The following is a 20484-nucleotide window of genomic DNA, read 5'->3' on the forward strand; positions in this document are numbered from 1 at the left end:
GAAACAAGCAGCAATTTGGCCTGTTTCATGCTGCTTCAGCTGGGAAACATCCTGAGCAACAGAGGACAGTCTATTCACCAGAAAGGCTAAAACAATGGTTCAGAAGCTAAAAACAGCAAACAACTCCCTCAAGAGCTCTATTTTCCATGATGGAGCAGAGCTGTATGAAATGGGGACAATTTAAAATAAGTGGTTTTCAGAGATGAGGTTTTGGAGCAACTGCTCATGCTGCCTTCCAGCAGCTGAAGATTAGGAAGGTAGAACTTCAAATTTCAGACACCAACTGGAGACTGATACAAACCAAGCTGCAGGGAATTTCAACAGCTGAAGAGTGATTCTCACCTGAGTATTATAAGTGGATAACAGGCTCCCCATTTTTCATACAGGTTTGTGGTTATTTCTGTGGTCAAACATACCAGGTGACGGCTAACATTTCCAAGTTCTGCGAACGTATGCATGGATGAATGGGTGTGGAGGTAGGTGGGGAGAGGGAAGGGAAGCTAGTTAGAGAGATGGATATAAAAAGATGTTAGGGAAGGAAGAAAACCAAACCGATAAAGAGGACAAACAGTGGGGGAAAAAAAATATACAGAGGCAAAGAAAAGAGGAAAGGCCTAAGACAAATCAAGAAAAGAAAAGCCATGATCTACCACTGGGAAGGAGAAGTGGAATAATGCCAGAAGGGAAAGAAAAGACAAAAAGCAAGCAGTAAATAGAGGTATCTGTACAGCATTTGGCCAAACATTTTGCAGTTTTCAATCACTTCGCAGCTGGCGATTACCATTCAGGGAAAACATATCACTCATAATATAGGATTAATAGAGCAAGAACATACTCAAACATTATTTTCCAATAACTGACCTGCCCCAATGATGAATGCCACATTTCAGCCTCACAGAAGGCTGTCAATATCAAATAATATTTAGCATACATTAATTAAAAAAATTATTACCTTGCCTCCTATTGTAGCTCAATTGTAGCATAACTTAAAAGACATATTTCTTGATCTCTTAACTGAATGTCACATGCAGTAATCAAAAGAATTCTAACGATAGTAATTTTTCCTCTCCTGATCAGAACTACTGCATTTCTCTACTTCCAATAAATTCACTGTTTCTTCAGGCACTTTGGGGAAGGGTAAAAGTTTGTGACGATTCAAAACAAGAAAAACCGCACATAAGGCTAGCCAACTTAATAGCACATTTCTGGGACAAGGGTAGCTACAGGAATTGTTCAGCCTCTTCCATAATGGAAGAGCTAAAGCCAAGGCATCCTCAATCTGCATCACAAGCAATGCATACGGCACCATTAATTGAAAGCAACAAAAGTTGTTCCTTACTGAGAATTAGAGTGTAACAGCTCTGAAGCCTCTTATTTGACCAGATGTAAAAATCTAGATAAAATATATCTATATCGCTCCAGAGGTCTGAAGATAAGAAAATCCCATAATTAAACCTCACGCTTCTAAATGTGTAATTAACCAAGCAGTATGGAATGTAGTGCATTCAAAAAAATTCCACCTCGGGTCCATGCACAGCTCTGTCCATATTTCTGTATGATGCTTGACAAATCTTTCTAACTGAATTTTGGCAAGCAGCTACTGTGTGGTATTTCTTCCAGTGGACACACTTTTCACTGCATTTCAATCTTCCACTTTTGACATAAAATAGCCTGACACAACAGAAATCAGAATACACAGTAGTACTGCTCCGAGTATCTCTTAGCTCTTCAACTATACAATCTGACTTGGAAGAAAGAAAGGTAAGCCACAGACAAAAAGCTTCACACTGCTGTTTCTCCACTCATGGATTCCACAGTCAATACAGAAGAAGCTGTCACCTTCTGGGAAGAGAGATGGGGCTGAAAGAGGGAGGCCAGAACTCTCATCAATTGTGAACTTACTGCTGTCACAAGTGAAAGGCTTTCTGTGCTTAAAACACTATCCTCTGCAGCAAAGGAGTAGACAAAGCTTCGCAACAAACAAGCAGTATTTTAGAGAAAGAAAGAATGCTGATGCTTCTTTGACTGCCTCTTTATGTATTTAGATTACATGTGATCTCCAGTAGAGGGGCTCTGAACACAAGACTAACCTGTGGCGCACTGGCACTCATAGCCATTGGGATGATCAATACATTTGGCTCCATTGAGACATGGTGTGCTGGAGCAGTCATCTATATCAATCTGACACACAGCACCACTGAATCCTGAAAGACATATAAAACATGAAAATCCAGATGTAATTTGAAGCAGTTAATCTAAACAGCTGCACAGTCAGGAATTATTTGTTAGCAAATCCTTAAAACCACCCAAATACAAGCTCAGTAAATCTAAACTGCATCATTAAGCACACAGACCACACCCTGAGTGGATTGGTTCCTCAACCAAACCAACAGCCAAAACAAAGTTTCTATCCTCCAGGTCAAAGGAGCCTCAACTTGAAAACAGAGATAGCCAAGTCAAACAGAAATAAAGCAGACGGAGCATACATATGTGGTGTCCACCACTGGACAGTATGCCAGTATGCCTGTCTATAAAACCGAGAAGCCACCAATAAAAACTTTCAAATAAACAAAGCAAGTAATTTAAAATGAAACAACAGTGCATAAATCACTAGAGCATTCAGACTAGAATTACAGCAGTGAGGAATGTGGTACAATACAGCACTGTATCTTTCAATACACTTCTTGAAACACAAACTATCAACAGGTTATATCAGATAACGCCAAGCCTTAGGCACTTCAGGAAAAAAAAACAAGACACTCTAGGAATGTTTCTTGAAGGAAGGAACCAAAGGAGGAGCCAGAATATCAGTAGTCAGTAAGAAGGGATGCAGAGCAGGCTTTTGTCAAGTATATTCTGAACTGAAGACTTTCTGTAAGCAATCAGGAAAACAAGTGACATTTACCCTACAGCTAACATTGATCCCTCAGCTCAGCATTTATCCTTCTTTTCTAAAGTGGAGACCCAACCCACCTCCCTCCTCATGCAAGCAACAAATTACACCAATGGAAAAACAGGTTCTGCCTAAAAACCTCAAAAAAAGACAAAAAAGCACACAGAGGTTCTGATTTTTAAAATGTATTTAGAATTACCCATCTCTATCTCACTGCAATACCCACAATAACAGAAGTTCATACTGCTGAGTACCCTTCAAGATGAGACATCTGAGAGTATGTTTCTCAACACCTACCCAGTTCCAGGCACAATACTACTGCAACCAATACATGTTGCACTCCAACAGATGCTGCACTAAGAAAACAGAATCTTGCAAGAAAAACATGACCTACAATCCCTCACTGGTTATCTATGCAGGTCTTGGTAAGGTGAAGCAGGAAAAACTTCCAGAAATAAGTACTTACCAGGAGGACAGACACAGAGGAAGCGATTGACTTTATCAAGACACTCTCCATTGTTCACACAGGGATTACTCAGACACTCATCAATATCTTCTTCACAGTGAACACCTTTAAACCCTATTTTTAAAGAAAAGGTAAGAAGAGGTGACTGAAGGCCTTAGAAGTGCCTTGGAAGTGTGACTGCCTCTTATACCAGTGCTGAAAGTCAAAGCTTAGATTCATTGCAAGTATGGACAGAACCTATGAGGCAAGAATATACACCAAAGGTTAGAAAGGGATGTTGAATGTGTATTTTTCACTGTTGCTAACCAGTAGTAACAGAAGTTTGTGCTGAATTCACATCTAATATGTTCTTTCACTTGATGAGAAGGGGTTATGTTTAAACACTTTAGAAGATATCAGTATATTTGGGTATACACCAACATAAGGTAAAATGTAAAGAAACAAACACAGCAGATAATTTTAGCTTAAAACTTCTTAGCAAATGACAGAATAAAATGAAAGCATTAAGAAGGGTGAAATACTTGGGACTAGAGTTCTACCTTTCAAAATAAGATTAGATGCTAATACAAACTCATTCTAATTTTCATTATATCAGCTGATCACCTGCAGGGGTCACAATTCTTTCATTATATTTTGTAAGACTTGCACCTTTTTCTTTTTTTACCACTTTCTATCAGAAAGCAAAATATCAGACTACATATATCATTGGTATGCTGGACGTGTACATTTTACCAGCATGATTTCAATCAAGTAATGTTCTTCACAGTTATTTCTTCAGGTCAATAGGAGCTGGCACCATTTGGGGTATTTTAAGCAGAGAAAAACCCCAAACACTATCAACCAGAATCACCACCTATGTATCTCTCAAAACACAGGCACTCTTTTAAAGTTTGCACCTGCTTAGCTTTCACAAACATAAGTTTCTGCACATGCACTTTACCAGGTATAGTAACAGATATGTTCACGTATACTCCAGAGCTCAGAATGCTAACTTCCTTTGCTGATGTAGAGATTGGTTTCTTTCTCAGTCCTCTAATGGCTTTCTCCCTCCCACACACAAATGCCAAGTCCTGGCTGGTGCTGCCATAGCAGGCTCTCTCTCACCATTTCATTTAGCCTCACCCCTTCACAATTTTGTGCTCCACCTCAGCAGAGCTGGCAACCCTCCCTGTGCTCAGCCTTCTGATTCCTTCCTCTGCTGCAAACCCCATCTTTGTCAGAAACTCCCATTACCTGGCATACAGAGACACGTGAATCCCCCAATTTTATCCAGGCAGGTGGCATCATTTTGGCATGGATTTGAATGACATTCATTGATGTCCATTTCACAGCGAGGTCCTGTGTAGCCCTTCAAACATTCACAGTGGAAAGAGCCTTCTGTGTTTACACATTTCCCAGCATGTTCACATGGATTGCTATTTGCTGCAAGAAAAATATATACAGCGTGGGTCAAAACCTCTCCTTGAAGCAGGAAAGCCACAGCATTCTTTATTCATGGTCTTTTCCAGTTGTCATTCCTTTCTGGCAAGTAATACTGTTCATCCTTTTTGAGAAAGGCTATTGTGATTGAAGAAAACATGTGGCAGTTACTTGTCTGTCAGAGGTAAAAAGAAAGACCATTGTCATTATCAACGAACCAAAGAAGCAACTCCAGTCCGTATTACTAATGACAGTTCTGAAGAGGAGAGTATCAACTAGCAGGGATCAGAGAATGAATGATGCTTTCAAGGCCTTATCTAGCTTATATTTTACATTTACTTCACTCCTAAGGCTGACAAAATGCCACTACAGCCACGAAACAACCAAACTAGCTCTTCCTGTGCTGTCCAAGGCACACTGAGGAATGAAATTCAAAGTGCTTTTTTCCAACACTGGTCAGGCATTACCTTCATGCACCTAGAAGCATAAACTAGCACTCACAAAACTATAAGCAAGTCTGTGGGATTCCAGCTAATCCCTCAAAACAGCACAACAGCAGGATATCTTTAAAAGCCCACATGGTCACCAGTCTCGGAAGGCATTCAAAAGATCCAGCCATATTCTGGCTGTCAAACAGCCTTTGATATATTTCTACTGAGACAGGAGCTGCAACAACTCCCACACGAATTGTGGTAATTTCATTGTACACTGCGGTTCTAAGGGTCAGGTTATCACATCTGTTTTCATGCACTCCTCGCACAATGCTAAGGCCCTTTTGCACAATGAATAATGGTTAAGCATCTTGCTGCTTTTCATATTCCAGAGGCTAACAGTTCAAACATGGACAGCTATCCTGTCTCAGCCCTTTGCCCCAAGTCTCAGACAAGATTTAAAAGTCATCTAAAACCACTGAAATGGAAGGAGAAGAGCAGGAAAAGGAGTCACACTTAAGTTGAGAAGCTATGACAAAATTCATATTCTTGCTCTTTTTTTAGTTCATAAAGCAAACAATCCAATTCCCTGTTAATGTACTCACTAATAGCAAATAGAAACTCACCCATTGCACATTCATCCACATCCTCAGTGCAGTCTGCTCCCTTATGGCCTTGAGGACACGTGCAGATGTAGTGTCCATTCACAGGATTGGTATCACACAGAGCACCCTTCTGGCATGGATTGCTAACACATGCATCATCCAAGTGGCACAAAAGACCTGGAGAAGCATCCGAAGAGTTTATCAAAAAAAGTGAGATATAGCAGTCAGACTATGCTACACAATCAAATCCTCTGTCCTGATATATCAAATACAGACTTCCACAGTCAGAAGCTTAAGCAATATTTAACAGGCTTCAACCTACAGACTACCACAGAGATTTCACCACACACTTAAAAACCCCTTACATTTAAATGTAGATTCTGTGCCTTCAGAGGTGACTCCCATACTTCTGGAGCAGTACAATGGCTCACCAGTACAAAAATATCCTCCTTGGAGCAGTTAACTATCTCTTTTCTCTAACAAGCATGATGATTTTTCTGACAGCTGAAGACACGGTTGCACATGAAGCTCACATTCTTAACTCAGATATCCTGATCACTTGTATTTCCAGGTAGTAGCACTTAGGAGACCCTCATATTTTCACCTACCCTACAATAGCAATTTTTCCCCTATACCAGTAAGGGCATCCTCACTCACACAGAATAAATTTACCTTCTAAACTTTTAACTGCAATTATCCTAAGTGGCAGAGAGAAAGTCACCCTCATGCATAACTTTTCAGATAAATGCAAGTTCTGCTAAGGGCTACAAAGAGATCTGCTTTCCTTGCAACCTAAACTGTAAGAAGTTTGTCTTCCAGCCTAATACAAACACTTCTTTGTCCCAAGCTACAGGGGTTTAAAAGGTCTTTGCTCATGCATAGCACATGTTTCCTTTTGTTCTTCCTGGTTTGGTCTCAAAGTGTGTAAAATAAACATACCACTTAAGCAAACGCATAAACTTCAGGAAGTATCTTCTATTATGTGTCAGACCTATGCAAGTTTTCTGTCCTTACCAGCCTTTCCTTCTGGACAAATGCATGAAAAGGAAGCCACTCGATCAATGCAAGTAGACCCATTAGCACAGGAAGCAGTGAAGCAATCATCGATGTTCTTACTGCAGTCATCCCCACTCCAACCATTGACGCAGACACAGGCATAGCCTCCATTGTGGTTGGTGCAGGTACCTCCATTCTGACAAGCGTTGGGCTGGAGCTGACATTCATCGACATCTTCAGTGCAAAACTGGCCTGATACACAGAAAGAAACAAGTTCAACAGAAGTTCAAACACTCAAAATGTTCTCTTACAGAAAACATAACCAAAGGAAACACTGTAATCCAACTCGATTGACACATTATTTCCAGGGCATTCAAGTTTGAAACTTCCAACAACACTGTTATCAAATTACACAAAGACAATAAGCATCCTTAAATGAAACCAAAATAGGAGGTGAACTACAAATAACTCTAAAAAGGCACAGTGTGAGAGCCAGCAGGTAGCCTGTGGTATATGAAAATACACCTGCAAGGATGCAAGAAGGAAAAAAAGGCTGCCTGCAACATAGGCCAAGGGATTATGAAAAAAGAAGATGGCCTCACAAGAAAATCTTGGCCAAAGCAGTGTCAACAGGCCAGCAGCAAAGTAACTCTTGTCAGGAGAACATAATTATTTTCTCTGTAATTATGCAATGAAGATTACGTGATAGGGAAGCACAGAATTCTTGAGACTCTTCTACCTAAAATACTCCTTTACCTTCTCCACAGACAATGCCAAATATTTTGGGTTTTCTTGGTTGTTGTTTTGGGGGTTTATTTGGTTGGTTGGTTGTTGTTTTTTTTCAGAGACAAAATAAATATTCTAATAAACACTTTAATAACTAAAGATACTGGAGAGAAGAAAACAAATGTACAGTGTTTCAGAGAGTTTTAAGAAATAAGACCACTGGACCACTAACTATGCAACCAGTTTCATGGGATAGAAAATTTCACAGTCACTTCTATGTGAAGCTCTGCAATTCATGTTTACTAAGTATTTATTCAAATCCATCTTGCTTTGACATCTAGATCTGGAGAATTTACCACTTGCAGCACTATTTTAACACTTAATTCATCTTCCCAATGAAAGTTACATGGTTTACTATAACGCTGAATTTTTTTAGTGTAAGTTTGAAGTAATTAATCATTTTGAGTTTCTTGAGCAGAAAAAAAACCTAATGGCTAAGTACTGGGTAATTTCTTCCCAGGCTGTCCACAATTTTCTCTCCAATAAACTATTTCTCTACTTTCTGTTTCATTAAGAACTCTAGCACTGAAGCTTGAGAGCGTGCCTTTTTTTAACACTTCCTTATAACTTACTTTTACCTCCTAAAACATTGATATGATGCACATAGCACCAAAAAACCATCTTTATCAGAGAATAAGATTAGACTTGTTTGATGTGACCATTTGTTTTTCCGCCCTCTCTAACTGACACCATTAGATCCCTCACTAGCTTGCAGCAGCTTTCCATTATTTGGGTGAAGACTCTTAAATCCCTGTGCTGCTACTACCAAGATCCTCCCATTTGTCACCTCCAGCTACTCTTATCAGCTGCCCACTTACATTTGCCTGGAATTCCCCCATATTCCAAGAATAAGAAATTCAAGATCAGGTCACAGATCTTCCCTGCCAGTGTGCCTGGGATCCAGATTATTTAGGTTTGCCAATTTAAAAACACTTACTAGATACTGCTTAAGAGTCACCTTGTTTATTAATGGCCCAGGAATTCTTATGCAAAAGCGCACACCCATTCTCCTCCCATTCACAGAACTGAAGCATTTATTTTTGGCAAGAATGTAAAAAGGTTCACTCTTCACCATCTCCATCTACTATACTCAAATCATGATCCCTTTTGTTTTCAAAGTATTTAAATAAATCGTAGCATTCAGTCCTGAGAGCCCTGGATTCTTTTCCCTTAGTGGCAAGAAATAAAATTATTAAGAAAAAGAAAAAAGTTGCACAACTTTGTTCTGTGCATGTGCCCCTTCCTCCAGTAGGACTACTTCAAAACAAGGGTTGTGTCACTTGAAAAAACAGGAATATTTTTAGTAATAACTACAATAGAGTTTTCAGAATTAACTCTCACTTCCCAGTTTACTTAGTAAAACAGTTGGGGGGGAATCTAACACTTCATATTCTTATCTGCAAAACACAGCACCCTTCATTATGACAAAACCAACCCATGCATTTGTCATAATAGAAGTAATTTCTTCATTAGCTTTCAATATTAGCTTATCAGTAGCCAGACTGGAAAAAGAAAGTTATCGCAAACTGATTCCTAGCAATTGTGCATATCTCAACATAACTGACTTCCTTTTGAACAAAATTACCAAGATGTTATTTGCTTATTATAAAAGTGATTTTCCTTCATTTCTTAGAGATGGCCCAACTCAAATCAAAGAACATAGAGAGTATGCACAAACATTTTGCAGAAGCATTCTTACAGCGTCTACATTCTCCTTTTGATTGCAGCCAATTTCAACTCTATGACTAAAGTGTGGAAGGCTTTCAGTGCTGAAGTTGCCACACTACTCCGGATTGTTATGTCTCTCTCAAAAACACTTGCCTTGTGACTGGATGAATAGAACTGCTGAAATTTGGGGCCTACAAGAATAACAGACAGGGACTGTAGTGATAGGACAAGGGGCAATGGGTTAAAACTTACACAGTGGAAGTTCAGTTGAGATATAAGGAAGAAGTCCTCTACTGTGAGGATAGTGAAGATCCAGAACAGGTTACCCTGAGAAGTGGTAAATGGCCTATCCCTAGCAACATTCAAGGCCAGGTTGGACAGAGCCTTGGAGGACACAGTTTAGTGTGAGGCACCCCTGCCCACGACAGGGGATTGGTAAGTAGATGATGTTGGATCCTTTCCAACCCAAACCATTCTGTGACTCTGCAAATATAATGTTCTGTGGATTTTTTTTTGGTGGGCTGGTGGAGGTGGGGGGTGTGCCTGTGTTTTGCGGTGGGTTTTATTTTTATTTTTTTAAGCAAAGATAAGAAAAATAACCCCTCATACAACCCCCCCTGTGCTTGGTTTTAACTTCCCACTTCAAGCGTCACTCGTAACATCAACAGATAGGATTTTTTAAATATTTTCTCTTCCTAGCACTTACTCTCCCCTGCCAGAAAGGGCATTTTCAAATAACATCACTGATATCCTTGCAGTAACCCTACGTCCTAGGCTATTCCATATTTTCACACCCTAAACTAAAACAAACTTTTTAAAAGGTATATCAGTGTCTCCACAGGAGAAAAAAAAAAGCAGAGCTTAAACTTTTTTGAGCAATTCAACTGTATTTCAAGACCACACCACTTGTGAGCTCCTCAAATTTGATTTTCACTTAGCTTCTCCACTTACTCTTTTTGCAGCTACCAGATCACAATCATATATATATATATTTAATTATGAATATGAATCAAACAGAGCTTCCTCTTAACGAAGTATGTGTTAAAACCAAAGGAAATTCAAATCAACATGAGGGGTGTAAATGAACTACTAACTATTGTATTTTACCATTCAATATTTTAATGAAAAAAAACTTATTTCTTGAAACTGTAATTGAAACCCAGACTCAGCTTCTGGGCAAAAATATACAAATCAAAAACAGCATAAGTCAAACACTAACAGTCAGATTGATACGCTCCAAGTTCTCAGTCTCATCACTACCAGGCAATGTAAGTGCAATAGCTTCAAAAAGATTTTGGAACTATGCTTTAAAATACTATAAAGCCCAGTAAGAAGTCCAAGGCATTTCTTCACCAAAGCTGGTGAATAGGCTGAAAATGCTTGGGCCCTTATTGCTGAAGTAGGGCTCAAGTGGCTTGGAAATGCATTCTGTAGACCACAGTCTTCCAAAGAGAGAAATAAAGAGTTTTAGATGGGGTGGTCAGATTGCTTATTTGGTGGTTTTGAATCTCTAGGTGCTAACAATATGGAATTAACTGTCCATATTGTAATTCATCTACACAGAGTTTTGCAAGGGCTTTTTTGTTGATTGGTTGGTCAGGGCTGCTTGCTGTTTGTTTTGTTGGTGTTTGTATGCACCCATCCCCCCACCCCCACCCCGTTATGTCCCACCCTCTCCCCCCACCAAAACCAGCATACACATTTATAAATGGCTTTAAAGAATGCCCTCCCCCAGAGCATCATCATCACTTAATTCTTAGTGGAATTGCAGGATGGCCACCTCTCATTCTCTAAAAAGGGCTGATCTGCCTTCAGTGGAGACTTCAACTCCTTGTGCAAACGACAGAAATAGATTAATATTTTGGGCAGGTGATGCCAAGAGAAGATTTGACACTTCCATTGTTAGTGGCCTAGGTCTTCAAGGTAGTGTCTGTCCCGAGAGCTTCCTGAATGATTTTTTCACAGCAGAGACAGAAGTTCCTTTCAGTGTCAGACATAAATGAGGATTTAAAACCTCTCACTGAATATTCTGCACAAGACTCTTCTCTGCAATATCAGATATAAATCAAATGAAACAGAAGATCTCTGAAACATTTTACTTAAGGGATGTTGGTTTACTTAATTGTAACTGAACCAAGTATATTTATTTGTAGCCATGTACTTGGTAAGCTTGTTTTCTGCTCATTAAGTGTTTTAGGAAGAATCAAGTCTTTCATTCAAAAAAATGAAATTCAACTTCCAAGTGCAAACTCCATTATGAATTGTGCAGTGTAATACACATCTCCAGAACCCCAGTCCTTTTGAATGTCAGAACTTCTCCAGCTAAGTGCTAATTCATTTAGTTGCAAGATTCTGTAGGTATTTCTTGTGCTCTTGCTAGTTTCAATTGAATTGCTGAAACATAATAAATATAGGGTCAGCTAGTGAAAGCAAGCACAAATACACTATCTGTACAGTATTTTAATGGAAATGTAGAAACATACAAAAGACAACAAAAAAAGAAACACAGGTTAAGAAGCTAATAAAAGCCTAACCTGACCTTGATATTTGCAGAGCCTGGGAAATAAGCAAAATGCCAACTCAGGTTCTAAGTGACCTTGTACAAAGTAAACAGCTAGTCCATGTGGTATTTCAAAATTGAAAACTAGAAGTAGAAAAGGGGAACAGACTTTGACTCTTAGCACTTTTTGCCCACTTTGAAATTAAGTTACTTCCTGCATATTTCCCCTCAGAAAAGCCATTTGAAGTAAGACAGATATGTTTGCTGCTTTGATTGCTCCCATTTTCAGACCAGCAGGAACTGGACAGGAACTCCAGGAGCTTCTCTTTAGGCAGACACAGGATGCCGTGGTTCAAGGGAAGTGGTGGAATCACCCTGGAAGTGTTTAAAAACCATACAGGTAAGTACCTCAGTGGTACGGTTTAGTGGTGCTCTTGGCAGTCCTGGGTTAATGGTTGGACTTGATGATCTTTGAGGTCTTTTCCCACCCAGCTAATTCTATGATTCTATGACTGTAAGGCCCCTCAAATAGTTGGACTGGATTTCATTGATGAGAAACAGCCAGCCCCTTCTCCTGCAGGTCTTTATGTTAAAAAAAAAAAAATAAAAAAATCTGATTTATAAAGGTAAGGCAGATAGCACATAAAATGAGTAGAATCCTACACTGAAAAAGTAAAGCATTAGCTTGAGCAAATAAGAAACCAAAACAGTGATCCTGGGAAGCAGCAGACACCTCCAAAAGCTGACCCTGCTGAGCCATAGAAGCTTTGCATAAAGCCCAATTCCAACTGCACTGATCCTGCAGCTGAACACAAGACTTTCAGTCAGTTCAGAGGTCTTCATCTTTAGCCGAACAGCCTTTCCATAAAGGAGAAAGTTTTCTTTGCCTCTTAACAGCTCTCCAGCAGGAAAGACTGCTGATGCACAGCTGGAGTACCAGAGCCTAAAGTCTCTGAGAGATCTTACACTAAGTTTAAGCACTGGAAACATTTAGTAGGACAAAGGATGCAAATACCTTCCTATGCCTTAAAAAATAATTGATTCCTTGAAAACTGAGCTGGGAAGAGAAAGCAATGTCCTTTTTTCTCAAAACTGCACCAGCACTGGGCTTGGCCTGAACTGGAAGTGAGAATACCTTAAAAGCTTAGTGATGCTGAACAGGAAAGATATTCCAGTGAGAATCTGGTCCTAAAAGGTCTTAGAAGACTCACTGTAAGAGGAGCATCAGGTTACCAGAAGTTCTTATGCTTTCATTCTCTCAGTAACCTCACCAGAAGTTTGTAATTTATTCCATGCTAGTGGCTGGGGTACACAGCGAAGAGCTCACCAGCTCTCTTGAAAGGGCTATCTGGGAATCTATAAACCAGATCTAGACAAACACTCTCTGACAGATTTATTTCACAAAGTATTCCAAAGATTGTTGTATGGTTTTTGAATACCATCAGTATAGCTGAAGAAAGCATGGCTTATTAGAACTGTTTACATTTCTTCCTCCAAGTTTCAAAGGACTACTAGGTGAGAAGGTGAATGGCATCTTATCAAATCTCAGGAACAGACTAAGAGATAAGAAACAGTATTTGTACAAATGAACAAATCTACTTGTGGCAGAAGGTTAGCAATGACACACTGCAAGGGGCCATGCAGTTTCTTCCGCTCTCTAACCACCCATGTGTATATTCAGGATACCAGACGGAAGACTGCATCTGACTGGGTAAAGACATTTCTCTGTCCAGTTCTTTCTTATAACATAAGGAAAACATCTGCATTGAAAGCATAACCCAACGCATCTTGGTCAGTCAGGTCAAAGCTCTATTTCCTCAAGCTGCTGTGTGAGCCTCCTCAGCAAATGGAAAACTAAAGGAAAAATTGCATGGAACTATATGGCCTTCTAGTAAAATGGTGGTTACAAAAACTACTTTAGCTCCCATGGTTTTGAACTGTGTACATGTAAAAACATTCAACTGATCTTTAACTCACAGAATTAGCCATATGCCCTGAAAAGAAAAAAAGTTACAATTTATGAATCCATACAGGCATCAAAACATATAATTAATGGCCTGGAAGGAGATGAACAGTAGGCAGTGATATCTTTAACAAAATAACACTTATATTATCCAAGGGAAAGCCAGGGAATTACAAACTCATGCAACCAAGCAAGGTGGCTGGGTAGTGTAACAGCAGACAAGGCTTGATGCACAAACGCCAAGTAAAATACAAAAGCAGACTTGTTGCAAAAGGTTTAGGTTAGGCACTCCTTGAGGAAACACTTCAGCTTCCCTGGAAGAGTTCAGTGGGGACCTCGGCTCAATCACAGCTTTAATCAACAGAATAAACATTGCTGACAAGACATTTGACTACAAGGAAGAACAATGCAAACAGTTGTTGTGCAATAGGTGTGGCATAACTTCAGTCTAGAATTCATTTTGCAGTATTGAAGCCACCACATTTGAATACACACTGAAAAGGGGTAGAGTTCAGAGTCCTACAGACTGATGGAGAGAAGAATTTTCTAAAAGACTTACAAAGCCATTGTACCCACAAAGGGAGAAAGATGATAAAAAGTATAATACAACAGTTATTGCAGGGAAGATATAGGAAGAAACATATTACAAGCACATACACAAAAGAAAATATTTAATCATTTACATAATTTGATTTAATTGACATAAGGTATCTCAAAGCAAAGAAATTTAAACTTCTCTGAAAGAGGCAAAACCATTATACAGACAAGAAAATCCAGAGCAATAAACAGATAATACTGAAAGGGATCAAGCGTGATGGCCAGATCACATCTAAATTCCAAACCCTCCAACAAAGCCATCTCCACAGCTCCCTGCAAGCAATCCAGTGAATACAAACACTGCTTTCAGCTCCAAGAACAGCTTCAGGCACACATAGAATTCAATGGACTACACTGTTTACATCTCCAAAAAGTGACCATCTCCAAAAAGTTGCATGTGTGTTCAGTAAAAGTCTTCCCTGCTTAAGTATTACAGTAGTTTCCCCTGAAAACTGCACTGAAGCCAAATAGTTTTTCCTTTGTAGGAGTTCTCTAACTGAACTGAAGCGAGCCACAAGCTCTCAAAAAAGTGCTCCTTCCCCAGGACCTCACAGCATCTTACTCCTGTTTGAAATAAAGGACTACAGCAGTAAGCAGTAAGGAAATATAGGAAAGCAGTAAGCAGCCATTCCCAAACCTCAGGTGTTGGATTTTTTGCTTTAATAGATCTATTGTATCTTGGGCAATGTCAAATGCCATCCAAGATATCACAAAATCTAAGAGCTTAATACAGAATTTGAACAATTGAAGATGAAGCTTCCATTGTAGCGAGAAGAGTAAACATCTGTGTTTATTTTAGGCTAATGTGGAGGAGAAAAGAGTTTAATTTCATAACCGCACTGGGAAGCATATAGTGGAACTAATGGGCTTTTACAAGGGATTTTACAACCCCCAAATACAAAACTCTGGGCTTTAAGAGACTTACACATGCTCTGATCCATTAAATACTGCCTTAAATCACTCCCCACAGACTACTGGCTAGAGCGGGCAGTTCTGATATAGCTTTTCAGAGGCAGTAATACAAGTGAACAGAACAAAATTAATTAAAAATTATTAGTGATGCACTAATGACAGACTCTTAATATGGAGGTGGTAGGTGAAATGACTGGGGACAGCAGCAGAGTAGAGAAGTAACCAAAAGGAAATACACATCACCAAGCTACTCGACATTTTGCCATTCCCTTCTCATCTGGAAAATCCAGTGAATCAGGGAAATACCTAACAAGTGAAAAGATCTGCAAGGCAAAAAATGTAATAGCTGGAGCCAAACCTTACAAGTTCATATTCTCAAGCTATCTCAGCAGCACATCTTCAGTAATTATCCAAAGACAAATCACCTCATTCCAAGTACAAGGAAAGGGACAGAAACTGCCAGAAACAAGTGAGCTGCAGACAAAACAACTATTACTTATTAGACTGGTCTCACAGCACACATCCACCAACCCAGCCTCACCAGAGTGGTCTAGCCTATTCTGTTTTAGTGCCAGACACATGCAAGATATGCTGAAAACTTAAAGACAACTCCACAAGAGATCGCAAAGAGCATTTCCCAGTCTGGAAAGTCACGAAAGACACAAGGGAAAAGGCAAGAGCATAGTCTAAACTGGATGTTGTCATTCCGTAGTCAGATCAGTCCAGCTATTAACACCTCAAGGGTTTTATTACAGCTAACTCTGGCTGATGGGAAATGGAAAGCAGCACAAAACAAGTGGGAGGTAGTGGTGGGTGTTCCAGAATCTATACTGGATATAAAGGTACTGACTAATGGTGTAACTTTTAATGCCACTGAAGTACATGCTCTGCACAACTCTGGAATCAAGTACTGCAAAAGAAACAAACAACATCCAGGATAAAGTTTATGTCTAATGCTTCAAATCATTTGTACATTCAAGCTTAGAGCTGTCAGCTCCAGAGGCTGCCACATGCTCCCTGCTCCCTTTGTATCTGCCAGTTCAAACATGAAGGAAGAAAAAGAATCGTAATCCCTCTTGGTCCCTTTCAGAGAACTGTCTCTTGGAGATACTACTGTATGTAGTGACAGCAAATCACCAGCAAATCATTTGCCAAGTTTGGTGTAGATGGATCTCAGCCAGCACCAAAGATGTTACTATGCTTTTTAGTAAAGTCTGGAAAGGCACCAGAAAGTCCACCATTGCTACACAACTGGGAAAGATGACTGCATTTCTTGTGGGAGTCTGACCCAGCCTCCTTGTGCTAATACACAGGTAAAGACTGCTCCTGGCACATTTTGTATGTGCATGCCAACCAGAACCAGAGTGCAACCTCAGCAGCATGCTCTGGTTGGTAATAATCAATACCCTATAGAAAATAACAGGATGTATATTCGCTCATTTAGGAGACTGGCATGTTCAATATTTATGGTCCATGTCATCTAGCGTCAGTTAGTTCCTCTACATTTCAAGCCTCTGAAGTATTTCAGCAAGGCAGTATTTTTTTGAACACTAAATTAGAATGGCTTATTACTGTATACTTAGCGATATAGAAGCTGAGGAAAGTGGAATTTGGCAAAGAAAGTTTTAAAAAGCAAAATACCAGAGAATACAATCTTGAATTAAAATGCTAAAAGACAGCCTTTTGATGTTTATCCTCCCTTCTTAGCAAAGAAGGGCCACATTTGCCCATAGTTTAAGGCTGGGATTTTGAAATAAAACCAAGGTAGGGAGCAAATATTACTCTAATTAAATACAAATCAAACCCTTAACTCCACCCTTTGAAAATTCCTGCCTAAAGCTCTGCAGAAAAAGTAACCCTTGTGCTAGTGTTTAAGAGCATATGACCGAGCTAACAGCTATTTTAATTAAAAAGCATGGCCTTGCTGCCTGAAGAGCTTTTCTGCTCAAGACAAACATTTGCTTCTTAAGCTAGCTCCCAATGGTGGAGTCAGCTGTTAGCACACTGTGCTTCCCTTGAGACAAAGGTCGCCTAGATTTTAAATTGTACATTTCGCTGGAGCCCCCTTTTCAGGGGAAAACAAAGCCTAAATAAATACAAGTGCCATGGGAGTCTTGCCTTCCCAGCCACAGGGGTAGAAATAATGAAAGGAGGCAAGTAGGCCAAGCCTGCAACTGAAACTATAATGCAGGTCTTCCAAAACCCACTTGTGTGGACAGTGTGCTCCCTAAACCCAGAGACTCATCCCACAACTCTTGATGCAGCATTTCAGGCGCAAACTGTGCACAGGATTTAACTCAACAGAGGATACAAATCTTAATCTCTGTTGTGCACCACTCCTGAAAGGTGATTTGAGCCAAACAGACTGACAGTGATCCTCTAAACACTGCAAGCTTTCAACAGTGGAGTCTTTCTCAGTAAAGAAAAACAAAAGCATTTACAGCATTTTATATTATGAATCACTTTAGTACCCAAATTCTCAAGTCACCTTTCTTGACACAAAGCTGCATAGGTTAGATGAACAGAGTGAACAAGTGCATTTTAAACAAAGCCTTGTCCCTTTCTATGAATTGTAGTCTGGAATGCCTGAGCAGCCTTGAAATCCTCAGCCGGTTCCACTGTCCTGTGGAAGGACATTCTAGACTTCCACATGACTCTGCAGCCCTGGACTGCCATTGCTTCCTCTGCACCAGCTCACTCATGAGATTGCTCCGTGAATTTTAATTCCTGATCCCCCCACACACACACAAAAAAAAATAAAAAGCAGCTGGACAGGATTTTTTACTAGATTAGTGAGTTAAAGCGGCATGCTCCAACAAATACCAGAGCCAGCTCAGGGGAAAGGGGACAGTGGCTGGGAGCAGTGAGAGAAGGCAAAGACGCCTTCTTCCTCAGACCGCAGCAAGCTCATCAGGGTGGTTTAACTGCTGCAGAACATCAGCATAAATGAGAGCCTTCACAGTGGCACAGTCATTAGCGAGGATTTTTAGCTAATTTTGATTCAAATCACACTTAAACCACACCAAATTCTCTAACCTGCCATGCACAGAAGAGACTTGACTCTTTCACAAAAGCATCCTGACCTATTTCCAAGAAAAACTGCAATATTTTGCCTTGAAAGGACCCAATGCACACTCATTCTGACAAAGGATTTAGCCTGGGACAAGATAAAGTCATCCTTAAACAAACAATCAGTTAACACTCAGCAACAGGAAAGATCTGGGCCAGTTTCACCAAAACACATCCTAGATCATCTTGCCAGTTACAAGTTTGAGGTTGACAATCACTATAACCATAAGAAATAGGAGAACTTGGAAGGTGGCAATAAGATTAGTGACAGCAGGAATTTCTCATCATTGTTACTGAAAGGCAAGATTTTATCTTTCCGGGAAAAGCAGCAAAATGAGAAAGAGAAGGCAAGTGCTTCAACAAGAAAGGAACAGTGAGCTCTGAGGACAGGAAATCAGACTGAAAGCAAATGGTGTCTCCAAAGCTGGATTCTAGTGGCAAGCAAAAAAAAAGCATTTTTTAAAAAAGAAAAAAATTGCATAGTTCTGTAGTCCAGCCCACCACCTGTCAGGGAATTCCAAGAGGCAGGTGCTTACCAAAAGGAATTGGGACAGATTCTGTTTCAGTAAAGGATGCTTCAATATTACTTTACACAAAACTATTCTTCATCAGATGCAGTAGAGTCTCTCGATTTTTCTAGCAAGCAATGGGACTCATTTCTCTATGCAAACATACTCTACCACCATCCACAGTGCAAAGATCAAATAAAGACTGAAACTGCAAGCAGACCAATTTAAACTTCTCCAAGATGATTTGACAAGTAAGTACCTCAAAGAAGAGGCTGTGGAACCCTTATGAAGGCAGCACATCTACGCTGTTACCTATTTTTGGAAAATTTAACATCCTTTCATTTTTGGCTGACGTTTACTTAGAAACATGCGCATTTGGGCTTCCTCCCCCCCAAGCAGCACACAATGTCCTCTAACCTCAAGGTCTCACTGGAAAGTTTTGATTTTCTGAAGTATTTGCTCTCACAGTTCAACACTGTTGGGCTATAAGCATTTATCAGGAGAGACTTGGAAAGAGTTGTTTGCTCAGCTCTTCCCTCTTCACTTACCTTAGAGATGATTTACAATGTTATAACCATGTTTGTGCAAAGGACAGGCCTGCATTTACACAGCATTTCCTTATTGCTGAGTAACTCATTTTTTTATTGTAGTTTACTTCTGTCAGCATCAGCTGCAGTTCCACCTTGAAAAAAGTTGTGTCTGTCTTCAAACTATTATTTGCCTTGCCTTAGTGTCACCCCTCATGTCTCCAAGCTGGATGTGTACTGTTATCCTGCATTTTCTTGGTGTCTAATTGAAGATGCAGGAAAGGGATTGAAGTCTATTCAGAGAAACAAGCTTCTCCTAAGAAAATGCTACTGAGATGACAGAGCAGAGTCACTGCTGGGATGACCTGCAGGACATGAGAACAAGAGGCATTCAAATGACTTGCATGACATTTCTCCACTCACACCACATGGCTGCATTCACTGTTGAACTGGACAGAGTTTCAGGGCATCATGGAACATCAATTGCAAGCACATTTATTAGGCAAGTGGAATATTACAGATACAATGAATGAATTCCTAAAGGCCAGCTGACCAAGTTTGTTTCACTGCACAGGCACTGGAATGGCTATAACTAATACATCCTGTGGATGCACAGAGCTACTGCCCTACATGTGTCAAACACTGGCCAGTATGAATATGCATAGCTACTTCTGAAGTTACTCATGTTTTATTATGAACACTGAAACCAACACCATTCACTTCAAACAAGACAATTCAGTTCCCCAAAGGCTCTAACTCTCATTGTACAAACAGCCAAGCTGCTGTTTCCTAAGAAGTGAAACAAGGGTTAGTTCCAAAGTGACCTGATTCCTAAGTCTAGAAAATCAATGGCCTTGAGAAGCTACCACCTAAAACTGCTGCTGTGATGACAACCTTCGCTATAAACAAAGGAAATTCTCAGAAAGCCCATTCCATTAAATTGTTTTAGAAAGCCATGGGAATACAACACTTGGCTGGTTTTCACCAAAGAGAAGCACCCTTCATGCACATAAGGTTTTCTGAAGAGACTGTGCACACAGAATAAAGATGGCACAAGACTATGCCACAACACAGGTCTAATGATTTTTCCAATGCTAATCAGGGTCCATAAGAGCTTCAGAGAGGGAACTGCCACAACTGCAT

General features: G+C 39.9%; 2 protein-coding genes across 5 annotated transcripts in view; both read right to left on the reverse strand.

The window, feature by feature from the left end:
* The window catches only part of REG4 (regenerating family member 4), a 125233-nt gene that overhangs the window by 42124 nt on the left and 62625 nt on the right, over window positions 1-20484 (reverse strand). The gene's annotated exons all lie outside the window — the stretch shown is intronic.
* NOTCH2 (notch receptor 2) overlaps window positions 1-20484 on the reverse strand; it is an 87356-nt gene that overhangs the window by 37536 nt on the left and 29336 nt on the right. The window contains exons 6-11 of one of the 4 annotated variants that reach the window (XR_009964324.1): window positions 6829-7062; window positions 5836-5991; window positions 4593-4781; window positions 3360-3473; window positions 2091-2204; window positions 343-500 (exon numbers count right to left, since the gene is read on the reverse strand). Coding sequence is in view for 3 of the 4 variants with exons in the window: in XM_062616215.1 (XP_062472199.1) it covers window positions 615-652; window positions 2091-2204; window positions 3360-3473; window positions 4593-4781; window positions 5836-5991; window positions 6829-7062 (845 nt within the window). In the remaining variant the exon portion in view is untranslated. Of the gene's footprint in view, window positions 1-342; window positions 653-2090; window positions 2205-3359; window positions 3474-4592; window positions 4782-5835; window positions 5992-6828; window positions 7063-11709; window positions 12140-20484 lie in introns of those variants that run through there. The other 3 variants (XM_062616215.1, XM_062616214.1, XM_062616216.1) reach the window with 3 other exon arrangements.

Source organism: Pezoporus occidentalis, unplaced genomic scaffold (assembly GCF_034315485.1).
Source record: "Pezoporus occidentalis ecotype Australia unplaced genomic scaffold, CSIRO_AGI_Poc_V1 ctg189, whole genome shotgun sequence".
Classification (NCBI taxonomy): Eukaryota; Metazoa; Chordata; class Aves; order Psittaciformes; family Psittacidae; genus Pezoporus; species Pezoporus occidentalis.